The following is a 16,543-nucleotide window of genomic DNA, read 5'->3' on the forward strand; positions in this document are numbered from 1 at the left end:
GAAAACAGACCTCCCCACCTCCCTGCCCCACAACCCTAACTCCCACCCAGGACCAAGGCCCTTCTCTAAGACACCACGCGTCCAAGGCACCTGGGGTTGGAAGGCCCCGGGGGCTGGCAAGACACCAGCAGGCCCAGAACCTGGGCTTCCAGGAGCTGACGTCAGCACTACAGTGTTGGGAGTCCTCCAGCAAGGCAGGCGAGCCTCCTGCCCCTTCCCGAAGCATGTCCAGGCACTCCCGCCCCCAAACCTGTTCCTGTGTCAGGAACCCACGCCCCATACCTCATCAGCTAACCCCAACATGCCTTGGCCCCTACCCTCCAACTGTGCCCTGACCAGCCCCCTTTAGTCCCTCGCCCACCCAGCAGAGCCATGCACCGAGGGCAAGCCCACAGGAAACTGCTGCTGAACTCGCCTCAGCCCCTACTTTCAAATGCTCTCTTCTATCCTTTTATGGCTCCAGAAATACTCATGCGATGCCCCATTTGGCCGCTGCTTTAAAACTGACTTATATAAAAGGAGGAGGGGGATCCCTGGGTGGCTCAGCGGTTTGGTGCCTGCCTTCGGCCCTGGGCGTGATCCTGGAGTCCTGGATCGAGTCCCACCTCGGGCTCCCTGCATGGAGCCTGCTTCTCCCTCTGCCTGTGTCTCTGCCTCTGTGTGTGTGTGTGTGTGTGTGTGTCTCATGAATAAATAAAATATTTTTAAAAGGGGGGGGCATTTGGGTGGCTCAGCGGTTGAGCATCTGCCTTCAGCCCAGGGCATGATATTGGGGTCCTGAGATCGAGTCCTAATTGGGCTCCCCGCAGGGAGCCTGCTTCTCCCTCTGCCTGTGTCTCTGCCTCACCTTTGTGTCTCTCATGAACAAATAAATAAAATCTTTAAAAATAAAAATAAAAGTGACATAAAAAGCCCTGGCTTTAAGGACACTTGTTTGGGGATCCCTGGGTGGCTCCGCCGTTTAGCGCCTGCCTTCAGCCCAGGTTGTGATCCTGGAGTCCTGGATCAAGTCCCACATCGGCTCCCTGCGTGGAGCCTGCTTCTCCGTCTGCCTATCTCTCTCTTTCCCTCTGTCTCTCATGAGTAAATATTTTTATTTTTTTTATAAATTTATTTTTATTGGTGTTCAACTTACCAACATACAGAATAACACCCAGTGCTCATCCCGTCCAGTGCCCCCCTCAGTGCCCGTCACCCAGTCACCCCACCCCCGCCCCCTCCACCACCCCTAGCTCGTTTCCCAGTTAGGAGTCTCCCATGCTCTGTCTCCCTCTCTGATATTTCCCACACATTTTTTCTCCTTTCCCCTTTATTCCCTTTCACTATTATTTATATTCCCCAAATGAATGAGACCATATAATGTGTGTCCTTCTCCGATTGACTTACTTCACTCCGCATAATACCCTCCAGTTCCATCCCCGTCTCATGACTAAATAAATAAAATAATTAAAAAAAAAAGGGGGGACGCTTGTTTGGCCTTTGAGGGCCCAGCGCTTTCTCCATCCTCACCGCCCCCCCATTCCCGTTCAAAGAACCCCAAAGCCCATTATCCTGCAGAGGGCGAGGACCCGATGGGACCTCTGGGACCGCGGTCCAGGAGCTGAGGAGCGGAGTAAACCCTGGGTCCTGAGGGCGACCTCGGGGCCGCCGTGCTCAGGTGTGCGGCGCGGAGGAGGGGCCAGAGGGACACGAGCTCCACGTTAGGTGTGGGCGTCAGAGCGAGAATGCGGGGGGGCATTAAGCGGGCAGGGAAGGTCCCACGGGAGACGCCGCGGGGCCCCCATTTCCTACAAGCTCTCTAGGAGGCGCCAGGGATGGGGCTTCAGGGGCACGGCCGTGCACCCAGCTGCGCACGGGCGCTCCGCCTGCGGGGGCGTCCCCGGAGCCGCCAGCCCCGCGGCGAGGACGGAGGGGCGGGCCCGCCTCCCCGCCGCCCGCCGCGCCGCCCCGGAGCCGCTCCTCCCACGGGCGGCGGCCGCAGAGGCGCGGGAAGCGCTGGGCCCCAGGGGCCGGCGGCCTGCGGCTTCGCTGCCCGCCCCGCCCCCGCCGCGGCCCCCACCTCCGCCCAGGAAGCGCCGCGGAAGCCGCCCAGCCGCCCCAGGCCGCGGGGGACGCAGGGCACGCAGGGCAGGGGGCGGGCCGGGCCGGGGCGGCCGCGGCGGGGGGAGGGTGCGGCCGGGCGCCGTGGGAGCGACCGCGGGCCCCCGCCCCGCGCTGGGGCGCGGCCGAGGCAGTGCGCATGCCCGCCCCGCGCGGGAAGGCCCGCCCCGCCGCCGCCCGGCCACTCAGAGCCTGGGAAAGGAGGCGGCCGCGCGGGCGACGCGGGCGGCCCTGACGTCAGGCGCAGGGGCGGGGCGGGCGGGCAGGCGCAGGCGCAGCTTTGCGCCCCGCCCCCTCGGCTTTGGGCTCCGGCTGCGCCGCGGTCACGTGGCGGGCGGCGGCCTGAGAGGGCAGCGAGCTGCCGCCGGGGCGGGGGGGGCCAGCGGGCCTCGCCGGGGAGCCGCGCACCGTCTGCGCGAGCAGCCGCAGCGAGCACAGGGGCAGCCCAGGCAGAGCCTGCCCGAGCCTAACCGCCGCGGGGGACGCTGTGCAGCCCCGGGCGGGGACGGGGACGGGGACAAAGGCCGGGAGCAGATCTCAGGGCTGGAGCCAAGCCACGGAAACGGACGGCTTACAGAAGCCCGCCCACGGAGAGCACGGGGCACCTGGCGAGGCGTCTGCCTCGGGCTCAGGTCGTGATGCCAGGGTCCTGGGCTCGAGCCCCGCTTGCACCCGCCCTGGGCAGGGAGCCTGCCACTCCCCCCGCGTGTGCCCGCTCCCTCTCTGTCAGCAAATAAAAAATAAAATACCGAGCACAAACTGGTTGCCAGAGGGGAAGGGGGATGGGCAAACTGGGTGAAGAGGGGGAGATACAGGCTTCTGGTCGTGGGATGAGTGTGTGGGGAATAAAAGGCACAGCACCGGGAATACAAGGACACGGGAACAGCAGCGCGTGGTGACAGATGGGAGCTCCACCTGTGCTGAGCCTAGCAGCACCTATAGACGGGGCGCAGCACTGTTTACACCTGAAGTTGATCCAACATTGTTATGCCAACCAGTCCAATTAAAAAAAAAACAGGGCTCATGTTCTGTATGAAATGACCCTGTGCAGGGCACTTGAGTGGCTCAGTAGGTAGAGCATCTACCTTGGGCTCGGGTCAAGACCCTGGGATTCTCGGACCCAGCCCCACATGGGGCTCCCTGCTCAGCAGGGAGTCTGCTTCTCCCTCTCCCTCTGCTCCTGCCTCTGCTCATGCTCACGCTCTCCCAAATCAATCTTTCAAAAGAATTTTTTTTAAATGACATTAAAATCTTTAAAAAAAAAAAGGGGGGGGGGCAGCCCAGGTGGCTCAGCAGTTTAGCGCCTGCCTTCGGCCCAGGACATGATCCTGGGGACCCGGGATCCAGTCCCACATCGGGCTCCTGCATGGAGCCTGCTCTTCCCTCTGCCTGTGTCTCTCTCTCTCTCTCTCTGTCTCTCATGAATAAATAAAATCTTTTTTTAAAAAATGGGGGATCCCTGGGTGGCGCAGCGGTTTGGCGCCTGCCTTGGCCCGGGGCGTGATCCTGGAGACCCGGGATCGAGTCCCACGTCGGGCTCCCGGTGCATGGAGCCTGCTTCTCCCTCTGCCTGTGTCTCTGCCTCTCTCTCTCTGTGACTATCATAAATAAAAAAAAATAAAAATAAAAAAAAAATAAAAAAGGAAATGACTTTATGCCTTTGTCCAAAACCAGAATGTGCAACAGAAAAAGGAACCATCAGTCCTGGACTAGGGTTAATGATGTATCAATGTTGGCTCATGTAACATTTGATACAAAGTAACTCGGGGATGGTGAAGGAGGCGGGAGGGAGGTTCCAGGGAACTATCCAATGGCTCAGTTCTGTAAACCTAACGCTGTACTAAAAATAAAGTTTATCAACTATTTCCAAATGAAGGCTTAGGTTAGGGGGCAGATTCCATGGGTATTACGGTAGTCGAACACACCAGACTTCCCGATCTTCTGGATGGCAGGGGAGGGAGGAATCAAGGACAGCTGCCAGGACTTGAGCAACTGGATGGCTGCTTGGGCCATGACAAGACAGAACGGCACCAGATAAGCCCCGGACTCTAGGCATCAGAAGCCCAGCAAGGCAGTGGCAGAGCATCTGCCTCCCGGCAGGGACCAGCCTCCAGAACTCCAGGGTGTCCCTTTCCCGGGCCCAAAGGTGCCGAAAGCCATCAGACATGGGAGCCCCACCTCCGAATCCCCTCTACTTGGCTCTGGAGGGAATGCGGTGCTGAAAGGCTGTGATGTCCATAACCACAGGGACCCGGAGTGGCTGGAGAGAGGTGGCCCCCCGCCCGCCCCCCATGTGCATACTCGCACACACACACTCCCCAAGGCCACTGGGGGAAGTTTATTGGGAAACCTCGAGGGGCGAGCACAGGATGGGCAGGCCAGGGTGGGGTGAGGAGCAAGTGCGGGCTCTAGGAGGCAGAGTCAGAGGCCTCTGAGCTGTCCTTGACGTCGGTGCTCTCTGTGGTCTCGCTGACCTCGCTGAGATCCTTGCTGTCGCCCCCGCTATCGTCAGCAGCCAGGCCTCTCTCGTCACGACAGGCGTCTCCAGAGCTCGGAAGCGAGCTGCCCCTGCCCTCCACCTTGTTCTCGATGGCGCCCAGCACCACGTGTCTGCCTTTGTCCTTCAGCTCCAGATGCCTTCGCAGCTGCCGCCAGGAGCCCGGGGGGACAGAAGGGGAGACGGGACCTAAGTCTCCTGAGCACACAGGCCCTCCGCCGCCCCCCACACCAGGGATGAAGGGCGGCAGACCTGGGGCAGGAGACCTCTTGGGCCCTGCAATCTCCTCTCGAGTGAGCGTGCACATGCCTCCCTCACACGGGTGCCACCAAGCCCTCAGAACGGCCCTGGCCCCTGACGAGCCTGGGGCAGGACCCTGACTTTCTCCTCTCCCAGCTGAGTCTCACCCCTGAGACCAGGGGACCAAGTTCTGGGCGCTTCCAAGAGCCTCTTCCCTCTCCTCTGCCATCACACCTCAGACAGAACAGGCTTTGGCAGAGAAGGGAATGTTGGGGTGATACCTCCTTTCCAGCCCGGCCATGGCCTGCTCCCCACCTGGCAGCTGAGAACCTGAGGGGAAGGGGCCCCGACTGGGCAGCACAGCCTCTGAGGGCCTCCGACAGCCTCAGGCACCCCAAGGGACACTCACCTCGTCAGCCATCTGGGTGAGGTCCCGCTTCATCGCGTACGCGTCTTCCCCATCAGCGTAGTACTTGGGCTCCACTTCGCTGATCCTGGGGGCAGGAGGAACAGAAAAGAACGACCCAAATCAGAGGGTCAAGTCTCCTCAGTCTTCTGGCATCCTGCGCTAGTGCGGCGGCACGTCTGTCTTCCCCTGACGGAGACAGCAAGCCCATTCCGACGCGGCCTGCCCTTTGCACTCGCCAGCAGTAGGCAGCAAGTAGCACCCAGCGCCTTGCACCCTCTGGGGGTTCCCACTGTCCTGTGTCCCTAAGCTGGCTCCCACACATCTGTTTCTGTGGTTTGCTGTGAGCCCAAGCCCTGAATTAGCTGTTCCCTTCCCTCCATGCCCTGTTCCCTGTCACTCACTGAGCAACCAAGGCTGACTCCTGGGCCTAGCCACTGGAACGGAGGAGGACGGGAGCTGGGACCTCTGGTTCCTGACACTCACTGCCAGGCCCTGTGACCCCTGCTCTGAGGACCTTAGGAGCCAAGCCTGCACTGGAGGGTGGATGCACACACTCGGGTACCCTGCCACTGAAAGGGTGTTGGGCTTGATGGCCTAGGAGGGCTGGCCAGCCCCAAGACCCCAGAACTGTTGGCCACCAGAGACTCTATATCCAGATCAGGACCCCTCCCTGAATGCCTTTCCTGGCGGTCCCTCTTCACCCCCAGCAAACTGAAGCTGAAGCTGTCTCCGGGGGCCCTCCACCCCCAGCCTCCCCCTTGAGCAGCTTCCACCACATCACTTCCCTGCCAGGTTTTCTCTGCTCTGCGCCAGGCACACAGAGACTCCCATGTCCCCAAGTGGGCTTACCCTCATCCACCAGGACACCCCAGGGCTCTGCATCCCTCCACTGCTCTTGCCGATGACTCTACCTGCCTGGACGTGCTTAGGTTTCCATAGCACCACACTCTCCTTTCTCCTGGTTGCTCTTAGATGCTTCTAGGTGCCAGGCCACCTTGAGCCCTGCTTCTGCTCATGTCCTGGGCCCTCACCTCTACTGAGAAGACTGCGCTTCACCACATGGCCCTCCACCTAGGCCTAGCCGGCATCGAGCGACACAGCCAGCCACACCAAACACTCCTGCATCACAACCTGCTTTGAGCAGACTGCAACAGGCAGGTGTCGTCCCCACAGACCCTGAAGGAGACATTCTGGTAATATCTGGAAGTCCATGGCCTGCTCTCCATCTCAGCTGAGCCCAGGTCTCTCCCCCAGTCACCCACATCCTTCCACCTGGAAGGCAGCTCAGCCTGTCTCAGATGCCTGGATGTGCCAGACTTGGGACCACCCCATTCCATTAGAAAAATCTCGATCTACTTACTGAAAGTTGAGGGTGTTGGAATAGAGGTGCAGGGCGGCCCGGTTACTGCAGGGGAACAAGGCGCTGCTGAGCTGCACAGACTGGGCCAGACAGGGACGGCACGTCCAGGCCTGGCCCCCCCTCCCCGTGCCCCCCTCCCCACTAGTCCCAGATCGTCTCCAAGAGCCAAGGCACCCCAGGACCCACATGAAGACAATACCTCCTCCCCCCACCCCTCCCTTCCTCCCTCAGCCTGGCTTCCACCTCTTCCTGACATGCAGGGAGACGTATTTGGCATTGAAGTTCTCGATCATGGCTCGGGAGGCCTGGTCCATCAGCTTCTGAGCCAGGCCAAGGCGCCGGTGGGAACGTTTCACAGCCTGGTGGGAGAAGAGTGGGACCTTGAGGGCTGCCTCAACTAAGCCCACCTCCACCCCTGCCAGGACCTGGGCAGGCCCCATGTACCAGGGAGGTGATATGTCCATGGGGCACGTCATCTGGGTCCTCTTCCCTAGAACAAGAAGAAAGAAGATGCTAGAAAGGAGCCTGGTGCAGATGCAGTCACCACCCCACATCCCCAGGGCGCATGCCAAGCAGGAGCACAAAGTCCTCTGGTGGCTCCGAAGTCGCCCGCTCCCTGGACCCCGGAGGGAGGAGAGCTGGGACGCTCACAAGCCCACACAGTGGCCCAAAGACAAATGCAGCGTCTGTGGGGGTACAATGGGAATGCTGATCATGCCATAAGGAACTGACCTACGAAACCATGAAAAGACATGGGGGAACTTTTGATACATATGACTTAAGCGAAAGGAGCCAACGTGAAAGGGCCCCATACTGTAGGACTCCCATCCTATGACATTCTGGAGAAGAGAAACTACAGACATGGTAAGTGACTATGTCTGTGGTTCCCGTGGGGGGGAGGGGAGAGGAGAAGTGAAGTAACCCGGAAGGTTTTTAGGACACTGAAGCTCCTGCGTGTGGAACAGCAGATGCGTGTTCTTAGATACACGCCCCAATCCACAGAAAGTACAACACAAAGCAGATCTCCGTCATGTGGCAATACCGGTTCATCCAGGGTCACAAACGTACTGCAAGATGTTAACGATCGAGAAAACTAGAGGGCAAAGGGTAAGGAGTACCCGGGCAGTCTATCCTTCCCACCCAGTTTTTCATAAACTTGAAAGTAAACTGAAGACTAGTATATTAATCCCTTAAAACAAGAAACAGCGAGACACACGTGGTGTTGGCGATCACCCTCCCGCCATCCACTCCCAACTCTGGCACCAGGCTTCTGTCTCCGTCCTTGGTGACTCACATTTTGGCCAGCACGTACCCCACAATCTTCCCGTTCTCATCCTCTGCGATGTAAGAGAGCTAGGTGACAAGGAAGAGAAAGAAGTCAGAAAATAACTTCCTGTCAGAGCTGGACGAGCCCGTGGCAGACCCCTGGTCCCACTGCTGGCCTGTCACTGTGCGCATGACAGAAACGGGTCAAGGGGTGGCTTTGGTGACAGCTCCCGACCCCTGGGTCCACTAGCTGGCTTGCCTGCCGCACAGCCCACTGCTGCTCCTCCCACGTGGATCTTCCTCAGCCTGGTTTCTGCCCCTCCCGAAATTCCGAGCTGCCCACCTGGGGCCAGGAGAGGCCGTGGTAGAAGTAGTATTTCATCTGGTAGTTCTCGGGCAGGCACAGGAGGTTGCAGTGCTGCATGTTCATCAGGTCCTCCGGCTGCGGGAAGGCGGGCAGGGAGCGCGGTCGGGCCAGGGGCCGTGGTGACCCAGTAGGCCTCAGCCTCCCTAGCAGCCAGCTCCCCGTCGCTCTCCTCCCGACCCCCGCCCCCGCGGGGCCGGGCGGGCGCCGTCACCGAGTGCACAGCCGCCGTGCAGAGCTCCTCGGTCCCAGGGACGGCCGGGAGCGCCGGGAGGCTCCGGGACACCGTGCACGGGCGCCCCGACATCCCCGCTGCGGCACGTCCACGCCGCGGGGACGGGGGCCCTCACCTGTCCGTGCCCCGAGCCCGCAGGCGCGCGGGGCGAGCCGCCCGGGGCCCGGCCGGGCCCCTCGGGAGCATGCGCACGCGGCCCCGGGCCCCGCACCCACGCGGCGCGGACAGCCTCCCGCCCCCGCCGCTCACCCTCGCATTGCGGATGTTCATAACGGCGGCGGGGCTCGCGGCTCCCAGCGGGTCGTACACGCAGTCAGCTGCTGCCGCCGCGCTCCAAGGCGACGCCGGGGCGGCCGGGCCGGGGCTGGGGCCGGGGCTGGAGCTGGGGCTCGGGGCTCGCGGGGGCGGCGGCGGAAGGGGCGGTGCGCGCCGGGCCCCGCCACCGGCCGGAAGTGCGCGCCTCCGAGCCCGCCCCCGCGGCCGGCCGGGGGCGGGGCCCGTCCGCGGGGCGGGACGGAGCGGGGCCGAGCCAATGGCCGCGGCGCGGGGCGGGCGCCCGGGGGCGGGGCCGGGCCGGGGGCGGGGCCGGGCGGGGGCCGCAGGTACCCTGCCGCCAGGTGGGCGGCCGCCCCTCCCCGCGACCCCACAGACGCGCGCACACCGCCAGTGGAGCAGGCTCAGCTTTATTTCGCGGCTTGACGGGCGGGGACGGCGGCGGGGCAGCCGGGGCCGGGGCTCGGGGCCGGGGCGAGACGGCCCAGCAGAGCGCCCAGCATCTCCTCGCACATGGCCAGGCACCTCGGCACGTGGAAGCAGCCTGCGGGGAGAGGCAGGACAGCGGGTCGCAGGCCGAGGGGCAGCCGACGGCCCCGAGCCCCTGCGGCGCGGCCCTTGCCGTCCCCCACTCACCTTTGAAAGGACCCCCTTTGATGGTGAGCGCGACCTTCCCCTCCCGGGTCAAGTAGCCAAACCACTCCCCGTGCTCAGGGTCGCGAAACTGCAATCACAAGACGGTGACAGCCAGGTCTGCAGGAGTCTCCCTGGGGCCACAAGGCCAGGGAAAGGGGCGTTCACCGTCCCCACCGCACCGCTACCCCGCGGTCACGGCTCCGCGAAGGTGGCTCCAGAATCAGCGCTTTTCAAGGCGAGACGGCGTCCAGGGCCGAAATGAAGGCGTGGGGCTTTTCCCCTTTCGGCCCCGGGATGGGACTGTGCAGCTACATAACCCTCGGGGGGGGGGGGGCACGGGCTCGGACTCGACACCCCACAAGTGGGACTGGGAAGCACCCTGTTTGGGGATGACCAAAACGTTCCAGAGCTGGTGGTTACAAATGCATACATTGTCCCATCTCGCTGAGCTGAGCTCCTGGACACAGTTCATGTGGATAAATTGTATTTAAATAAAAAATGATTTCAAGAAACAAAAAGAGAGCCCTGGTGGAGGCGGGGACCTCCATGTAACTTAGAAGCAAGCTGCTCCCCCACGGAGACCTGGGCTGGAGATTCTCCCTCTGGCCCTCCCTCGCTCAAATTAATAGATACATCTTTAAAAAAAAAAAAAAGCGTATTCCTTAAATCCCCCTTCATGCAGTTAAAAGTGGTGCTGTTTAACACATGTTCTTTAGCAATGCATTCGATGTGAACAGCCTCAGGTCTCCGGATTCCTGTCTTTGGAAGTGGTGATGTGCGTCTGTGCAATGCTTGTAACGTGAACACACTGGGGACCTCTACTGATGGCAAAGTCTGGCACTGCTGACACCACTGTGGAAGCGAACGCTGGGTTCCAATTTGGTGCAAATGGAGGTATAATTTTCTCCCAGGTTTCGAAGCCCACACACCCCAGAATAACACCGTCCCTGCTGTACTGGGATTGAGCAGCCAGGGGATCACGGCTTTAGAAACACATGAAGAGTCTTCATCGGCAGGCGCTGCACCCAAGGTGACCCCTGAGCACCAGCTGGTACATCACTCTGCTCACAGGGCTTTGCTTCTGGGGGACCCCTGGCTTCCTTCCTACCTCACAGCTGATTCTGGTCTCCTATTCTCTCTTCTCTTCCCCTTCTGTACCCAAAAGCTTACTTTGCCTCCCAGCTCACAGTATCCTCTACCTCCTTCTAACACCCAAGTGAGGGAAGGCTCAGCTGTTTAGCACCTACCTTTGGCCCAGGACATGATCCTGGAGTCCTGGGATCGAGTCCCACATCGGGCTCCCTGCATGCGACCTGCTTCTCCCTCTGCCTGTGTCTCTGCCCCTCTCTCTCTGTGTATGTCTCATGAATAAATAAATAAAATCTTTAAAAAAAATAACACCCAAGTGACCATGGCCAATGCAGACTCTGACCCTCTGCCCACTGCAGCTCACACCCCAGGCCAGGCCCCCATCCTCACTGGCCTCCTGTCTCCCTGCCTTTGCCCGTGTTCTACAGACTCCCCTCCCGAAGCCCCAGGACCCAGTAATGCCTAAATCCCACAAGGTAACTCCTCTGTGCAGGGCAACCCCCTCTGCCTTTGCTGCCTCCCGCTCATCCCCCAGTCCCCTGATGTTGATCTGTTTTCCAAAGCTGTCATTACCGTCTGTATGTTTGTTTACTTGTTTATAGTCTGCCCCCACCCCCCCCCACACACCCGCAACCAAAACATCAGCTCCAGAGGAGCAGAGGCCGGACCTCCAGGAACTCAGGCCAGCTGAGGGACCGTGCGCAGTGAGGGACAGAAGAAGGGGGTGTGGGATGAGTGTCCCCCTCGGGGCCTAGCCTCCTCCCACAGCCCAAGGAAGCCTGGCCGCGGCCCACCTGGACAGGAGTGGCTGCCTGCCGTTTCATCCACACCCACCCTGAGCCCATGGAGGGCTCTGGACCAGGAAGCAGCACCTACCTGGCGGAAGGTGTACTCAGCCACCTGGTAGAAGAGGTGCAGCAAGGTGGGGTCCCCGCTGTCACTGTAGCCCATGAGGAAGGCAATCATGGCTTCACTGTGTGGCCACCAGAGCTTCATGGCCCACTCCAGCTGAGAGCAGAGCAGGGGCAGATCTCAGCAGGATCAAAACGCGATCAGAGGCAACAGACATAAGGGAGCGATCTGCCCCCGCCACTGACACCTTACAGTCACCCACCGGAGAGCCTTTCACAGATGAAGGGGACACATGTCTCAGAACTGGCATTGTCTGCCTTCCCTGACAGCCTCCCTATGCACAGGAGGTCGAGGGCCGCTGGTGTCGAAGTCAAGAGTTTACCCCCAGGGTCTCACTGGGCAAGTTCCTCGCTCTGAGACCCAGGCCCCCTCTATGACCCGGGTGATGACGGCACCCACCTCCCAGGGAAGAAAGCCTTGAACAGGCCAGTACCGTGTGGCCCTGGGCACATCCCCACCTGGGTTGGGCAGAGGCCATCGGCGTCCTGGAAGTAGAAGAGGCCTCCGTGGTCAGGGTCCCATCCAGAGCGGAAAGGCAACAACAGGAACTTGTCGATAACACGGGCTCGAAGTTCGGGGTCACCCTTCCTGATGGCGTGACGGAGCAGGAACCAGCCGGCTTCCAGCGCATGGCCTGGTGAGTGCTCCAGATAAGGCAGGCAGCACATGCTCCCGGGCGGGGGCTCAACCTCCCGTGCTGAGCACAGTGCCTCCCTTCCTCCTCCACGACGAGCTCACGAGCCCCGCAGGAAGTTTGCCCTCCGGGTCTGTCCCTGCTGGGGACACCCCAGCCTAGGAGGCCCGTCCCGGCTTCCCTGCCTGGTCCTCAGCAGCAGGTGGAGGGTGCGGGGAGGAGGGCAGACCCCAGGCACTCCCCACAGCTAAAGCACAGAACCCCAGACCGAGCATTCCCTTCCTCCTGGGCCAGCCCCAGCCCACTTTACTCCTCACCTGGGTTCTGGTGCCTCCCCAGGCAACCAGAAAGTTCCCCGCCATCCTCTGACACGTTCTCCAGCACAGCCTGTCCATCCCTCTGCCAAGAGAGGAACAGAAGGTAAATCTGCCTTCAGCTCCTGCCCATCCAACCAGGAAGGCAGGCCCTCCGTCCCTCCGTCCCTCCGTCCCCCTGCCCCCCAGCCCCCCCTCGCCCCGGGATCTGCAATCTTGGGCAGGCTTGGCTCAGAGGGGTTACTTGAGAAGGGGCCCGAGGACCTGGTTGAGTTCTGACCCTTGCCTGGGCCACCGAGGTGAGAAGAGCGACACACCCAATGGGGGCTGCGGGGGTGCCTGGGGGGCTCAGTTGGTTGGGTGTCTGTCTTTGGTTCGGGTCACGGTCCCAGGGTCCAGGGGTGGCTCAGCGGGGAGACTGCTTCTCTCTCTGCCCTGCTCCCCCTACTCATTCCCTCTCTCTCTCTCTCTCTCTCAAATAAATAAAATCTTTTAAAAAATGAATGAAGACAGATTCAGTCAGCTGGGCTGCCCACAGAGGCCCAGAAGGCCTTGGATCTGGCCGGGATTCCTGCTCTCTAAGGTGCCAGAGGCCCTTTACCGGGCTCCCCGGGCTCCCAACCTTTCCCAGGGTCTAGGCCGAGCTCTCCCCTCCCGCCGTGTCTCCCTATCTGTAAAGGGGGCCGTCAGGACCCAGCTGGGGGTGTGGGTGTGGGCACAGGAGGTGCCCCAGAGAGTGGGGACTGGGGTGACCCCACTCCCCAGCTCCCAGGCCCTGTCCGGCAGGCGAGTGTCAGCCTCCTATCCACGCACCCCCCGCGTGCCCCCCACCTGGACATGCTGCAGGATCCTCTGGGCACACCAGTCCCCCAGCTCCGCGTAGGTGCCCGCCAGCTCCTCGTCCGCCTCCCCGAGCTGGTCCACCAGGTTGAGCAGCATCATGGGCACCGCCATGGACTCAGAGGCGGGGGCCCCCGGGAGACAGGGCCGGCCCAGCCCCGAGGGGTCCTCCCGCACCCAGTACACGATCTGATCCATCATCCCCACCGCTTCGTTCTGGGTGGGGAGAAAGGAGGCGAGGGGAGGCCCAGGCCGAGGCTGCGTCCTGTGCAGTGTGGTCCCTCGGGTCCTGACCTGGGCTGGGAGAGCCTCGTCCTCCCACCCACGCACAGGGCGACACCTCCACCAAGGGCCTACTCCGGGCCGGCCCTGGGTTGGGTGCTGGGCCCCCCCGCCCCCGAGGGGTTCTGCTCCACCCTGCCTCGGGCTCCCAGTGTGTGGCTGCAGGCCACTCCCAGGCCAGAAAGCGGGGGGGGGGGGGGGGGGGGGGGGGGGGGGCTTCAGGGCAGAGGGAGCGCTCCCTTCCAGCCAGGGCCCTGCAAGGACCGGTCCCTCTGTGCTCCTGTGCTCTACCCTCTACCGTGGATTCAGAGGTAGAGACGGCAGGGAGGGGGCACCCATGACAACACAGAACAGCGGGGCTGGGGTGGGGGCGTTGCCAGCAGCCCTGGGGCCACAGGGGCCCAGAGGCAGGACGGGCAGCGACCCAGCCTGCGGCCAGAGCCCAGGAAGGAGGCTTGCGCAGAACGGGGACGCATCAGGTGGCCCCTTCCAGCTCCAGTGAGGGCACGGAGACCCACGGGGCCGCCCTCCTCCCGCACACCTGGTAACGCGCCTCCCCAGTCACCCTCCACAGCTCGTTCATGGCCATGGTGTAGAAACACTCGCTGAAGATGGTTCGCTGCACCTTGATGGGCTGGCCGTCCCGCGTCAGCACAAAGGCGCACTTCTTGCCAGGAGGTGCCACTCGGGCAAAACGCAGCAAAAATTCGCCACCTGGTGGTTGGAAGTCAGCTCGCTAGAACCCAGGTGAGGACACCCCACCTTCCCCTGACTTCGTTCCCGCTTGCGAGTGCCCCCAGGCCCTGGACAGCTTCCGGACCTCTCTAGGAACTAGAGTAAACTGGGAGGCGCCTCTGCGGAGGTGGGCGTGGGGGGGGGCACCTGCTTTAGCTGAATCCAGAAGTTCGGGGCTGCGGAAACGCTCAAATTTTCGGTACAGGCGACAGTACATCCACACCTGTGCGGGAGTGGAGGGAATATGGCTAAAGTGGGAGCTGCGGGGGTTCTCAGGGCTGGGATGAGAGGGAGTCCCAAGGGGCCCCCGTCATGGGGGGAGAGTGTGGACATGACCGGCCTTGTGTGTGCACACTGAGGACAGGCCAGGCGGCCTCCGGCTTCTGCCTCTGGGAGAGCTTCTGGCCTGGGCACACCCCTACCTGCCTCCCCTGCAGCCAGACGTACTTGAGGTCATCGTACACCTGCCCGTCTCGACCCAGGCACGTGAAGAAACCCCTGTGGGATGCACGGTATTGAAAGGCGGGAAGGGGCCTTGCATCCAGCCCTCGGTCCACTGCTCTGCTGGGCTCAGCAGATCTGAGTCAGCTGAGAGTGAGGTGCAGGCTCAGGAGGGGCAAGGACCCCTGCTGAGGGCAGCAGAAGGGCGAGGCGCACCCGTGCTCCTGGTCGTGAGAGTGCTCCATCCAGAAAGCCACCACTCGGTCCAGCTCCTGCTCCACGCGCTCCTTCCAGGCCTGCAGAGCCTCCCGCTCCTTGTCCATGTCCTGGGGGGGACTCGGGACTTGGAGGCGCAGCTTCTCCACAGCCCTCCCCATCTTCCCAGGTCCCAACCTCCCGAGCAGGCTCCTCTGTGCCCCAGGTCACCCCAAGGCTGCCTGAGCCGTCTCCCCTCGGCCCCCAGGCCTCGGAGCCCAGACCTCAGGGCTCCCCACACCCTTGCACGGGGCTGTCCTCCGTCCCGGGACCAGCCCCGGGACTGACCCCACCGTCCTGGGAGTCCTCCAGGACAACACCCTCCCCACTACGGCCCCCCCCACTGGCCTGCCACACTCGGAGACCCCCGCTCATCCTTCCTTCTCCTCCAGGAAGCCAGACCGAGCTGGTCTGGGTCCCGTGACTGTCACTCAGCTGACCCAGCCGCGCCCCGCCCGCCCCCTCCTCCGGGAGGTTCCGTAGAGCCCGGGGGCGGGGCTCGGCGGTCGCAGGCCCCGCCCCCTCGCTCGCCGGCCCCGCCCCTCGGGCCCAGTGCTGGGCGGAGATCCTGCTGATGGGAAATGCAGGCTGAGCCGGACCGTCTGGGGCGGGACGGCGGGACTGGCTCCCCGACACCCGCTCCTCCAAGCCACCTCTCCCCACCGTCGAACTGAGTTGAGGGGACTGTGGGCCCACCCGCCCCGCTCACAGATGCGTGTCCTAGATGCGTGTCCTTATTTACGGTAAACCCCTTTCCATCCGGCCTCTCCCTGCTTTCCTTGGACTCTGTCCCCTTCATGCCTAGCCAGGGACGAGCCTTGGTATGTGGAAGGTTCTAAGGTTCTGTGGGTGAGCGCCCTGGCCTTGGGTCCAGTGGATGGGGCCTTGGCCAGTCCTGAGGCAGAGAACCGGTACCGCTGCTCTCCTCACGCACAGGCCTCTCCCCGGGAGACCACGGAGTGCTGTGCTCAGATGTGACCCGGCCCCAAAGCTGCTACACTGGCCTGGCCCCAAGTGCCCTGCGGGCCACCGTGGGGCAGGGGGCAGGCGAGCGTTGGGATGGTGTAGGGGGGAGGCAGGAATCCCCGCAGCCCTCCAAGAGCCGGCAGATCTGCACGGGCCCCTCCCCTCCCACGCTAAGCTCCCCACGGGCCCCTTGCACCAGCTGGCCGGTGTGTCCCCCCCCCCCGCCACCGGTGCCCTCCCCTCCCCCTGGGCTCATGTCTGCACCCCCTCCCCACCAGACCTGGGCTCCGAATCAGATGAGAACTGGTGCCGTGGGGATGACAGAGCCCATGGCTCCTGGTATCGAGATCAACAGGGCAGGACCCCACACCGGAACTGTGAGCCCACTGGAGTGAGCACCAGGGAGAGAGAAGCTTGCCCTCAGAGGCTTTCCGAGAGGTGGCCGTGAGCTGGCACTGCATGGGTACACGCACCCAAAGAGCGGAGATGGAGCGACTGGATGAGAGGGTAACAAGGCCCTTGGGTCCCTAGCACGAGTGCCAGGCTGGAGCGCTGCTCCTCCCGGACCAGGTGGCGCTAGGCACTACCCCATCCGTTTCACCCTGGCTGTACCACCCACATCAATGATGCCGCCGCCAACAGTTGAAAGTTCTCCTTCTCTTTTGGGGGCCTGACTCGTGCGTGCATGGTATTCG

At 62.5% G+C, this 16,543-nt stretch overlaps 2 protein-coding genes across 3 annotated transcripts; both read right to left on the reverse strand.

Moving 5' to 3' along the window:
* Positions 1 to 4,423: 4,423 nt before the first annotated feature.
* Positions 4,424 to 8,904, reverse strand: NAA10 (N-alpha-acetyltransferase 10, NatA catalytic subunit). The gene is made up of 8 exons (XM_072743742.1): positions 8,721 to 8,904; positions 8,216 to 8,314; positions 7,901 to 7,959; positions 7,051 to 7,096; positions 6,850 to 6,965; positions 6,607 to 6,651; positions 5,247 to 5,331; positions 4,424 to 4,745 (listed from the first exon to the last, which is right to left on the reverse strand). Exons 1-8 carry the CDS (start codon positions 8,739 to 8,741, stop codon positions 4,509 to 4,511), a joined length of 708 nt encoding a protein of 235 aa, XP_072599843.1. The 5' UTR covers positions 8,742 to 8,904; the 3' UTR covers positions 4,424 to 4,508.
* A 234-nt stretch (positions 8,905 to 9,138) lies between these two features.
* Positions 9,139 to 15,383, reverse strand: RENBP (renin binding protein). 2 transcript variants are annotated; one of them, XR_011998190.1, is made up of 11 exons: positions 15,231 to 15,383; positions 14,844 to 14,953; positions 14,609 to 14,684; positions 14,334 to 14,409; positions 13,993 to 14,165; positions 13,161 to 13,385; positions 12,333 to 12,414; positions 11,840 to 12,015; positions 11,346 to 11,477; positions 9,381 to 10,232; positions 9,139 to 9,288 (listed from the first exon to the last, which is right to left on the reverse strand). XR_011998190.1 is itself a non-coding variant. In XM_072743740.1 (11 exons), exons 1-11 carry the CDS (start codon positions 15,255 to 15,257, stop codon positions 9,155 to 9,157), a joined length of 1,299 nt encoding a protein of 432 aa, XP_072599841.1. In that variant the 5' UTR covers positions 15,258 to 15,383; the 3' UTR covers positions 9,139 to 9,154. The 2 variants fall into 2 exon arrangements, 1 of the variants encoding a protein (XP_072599841.1); XM_072743740.1 differs by having other exon boundaries at positions 9,381 to 9,468.
* Between the last annotated feature and the right edge of the window lie 1,160 nt (positions 15,384 to 16,543).

This window comes from Vulpes vulpes, chromosome X (assembly GCF_048418805.1).
Source record: "Vulpes vulpes isolate BD-2025 chromosome X, VulVul3, whole genome shotgun sequence".
Taxonomy (NCBI): Eukaryota; Metazoa; Chordata; class Mammalia; order Carnivora; family Canidae; genus Vulpes; species Vulpes vulpes.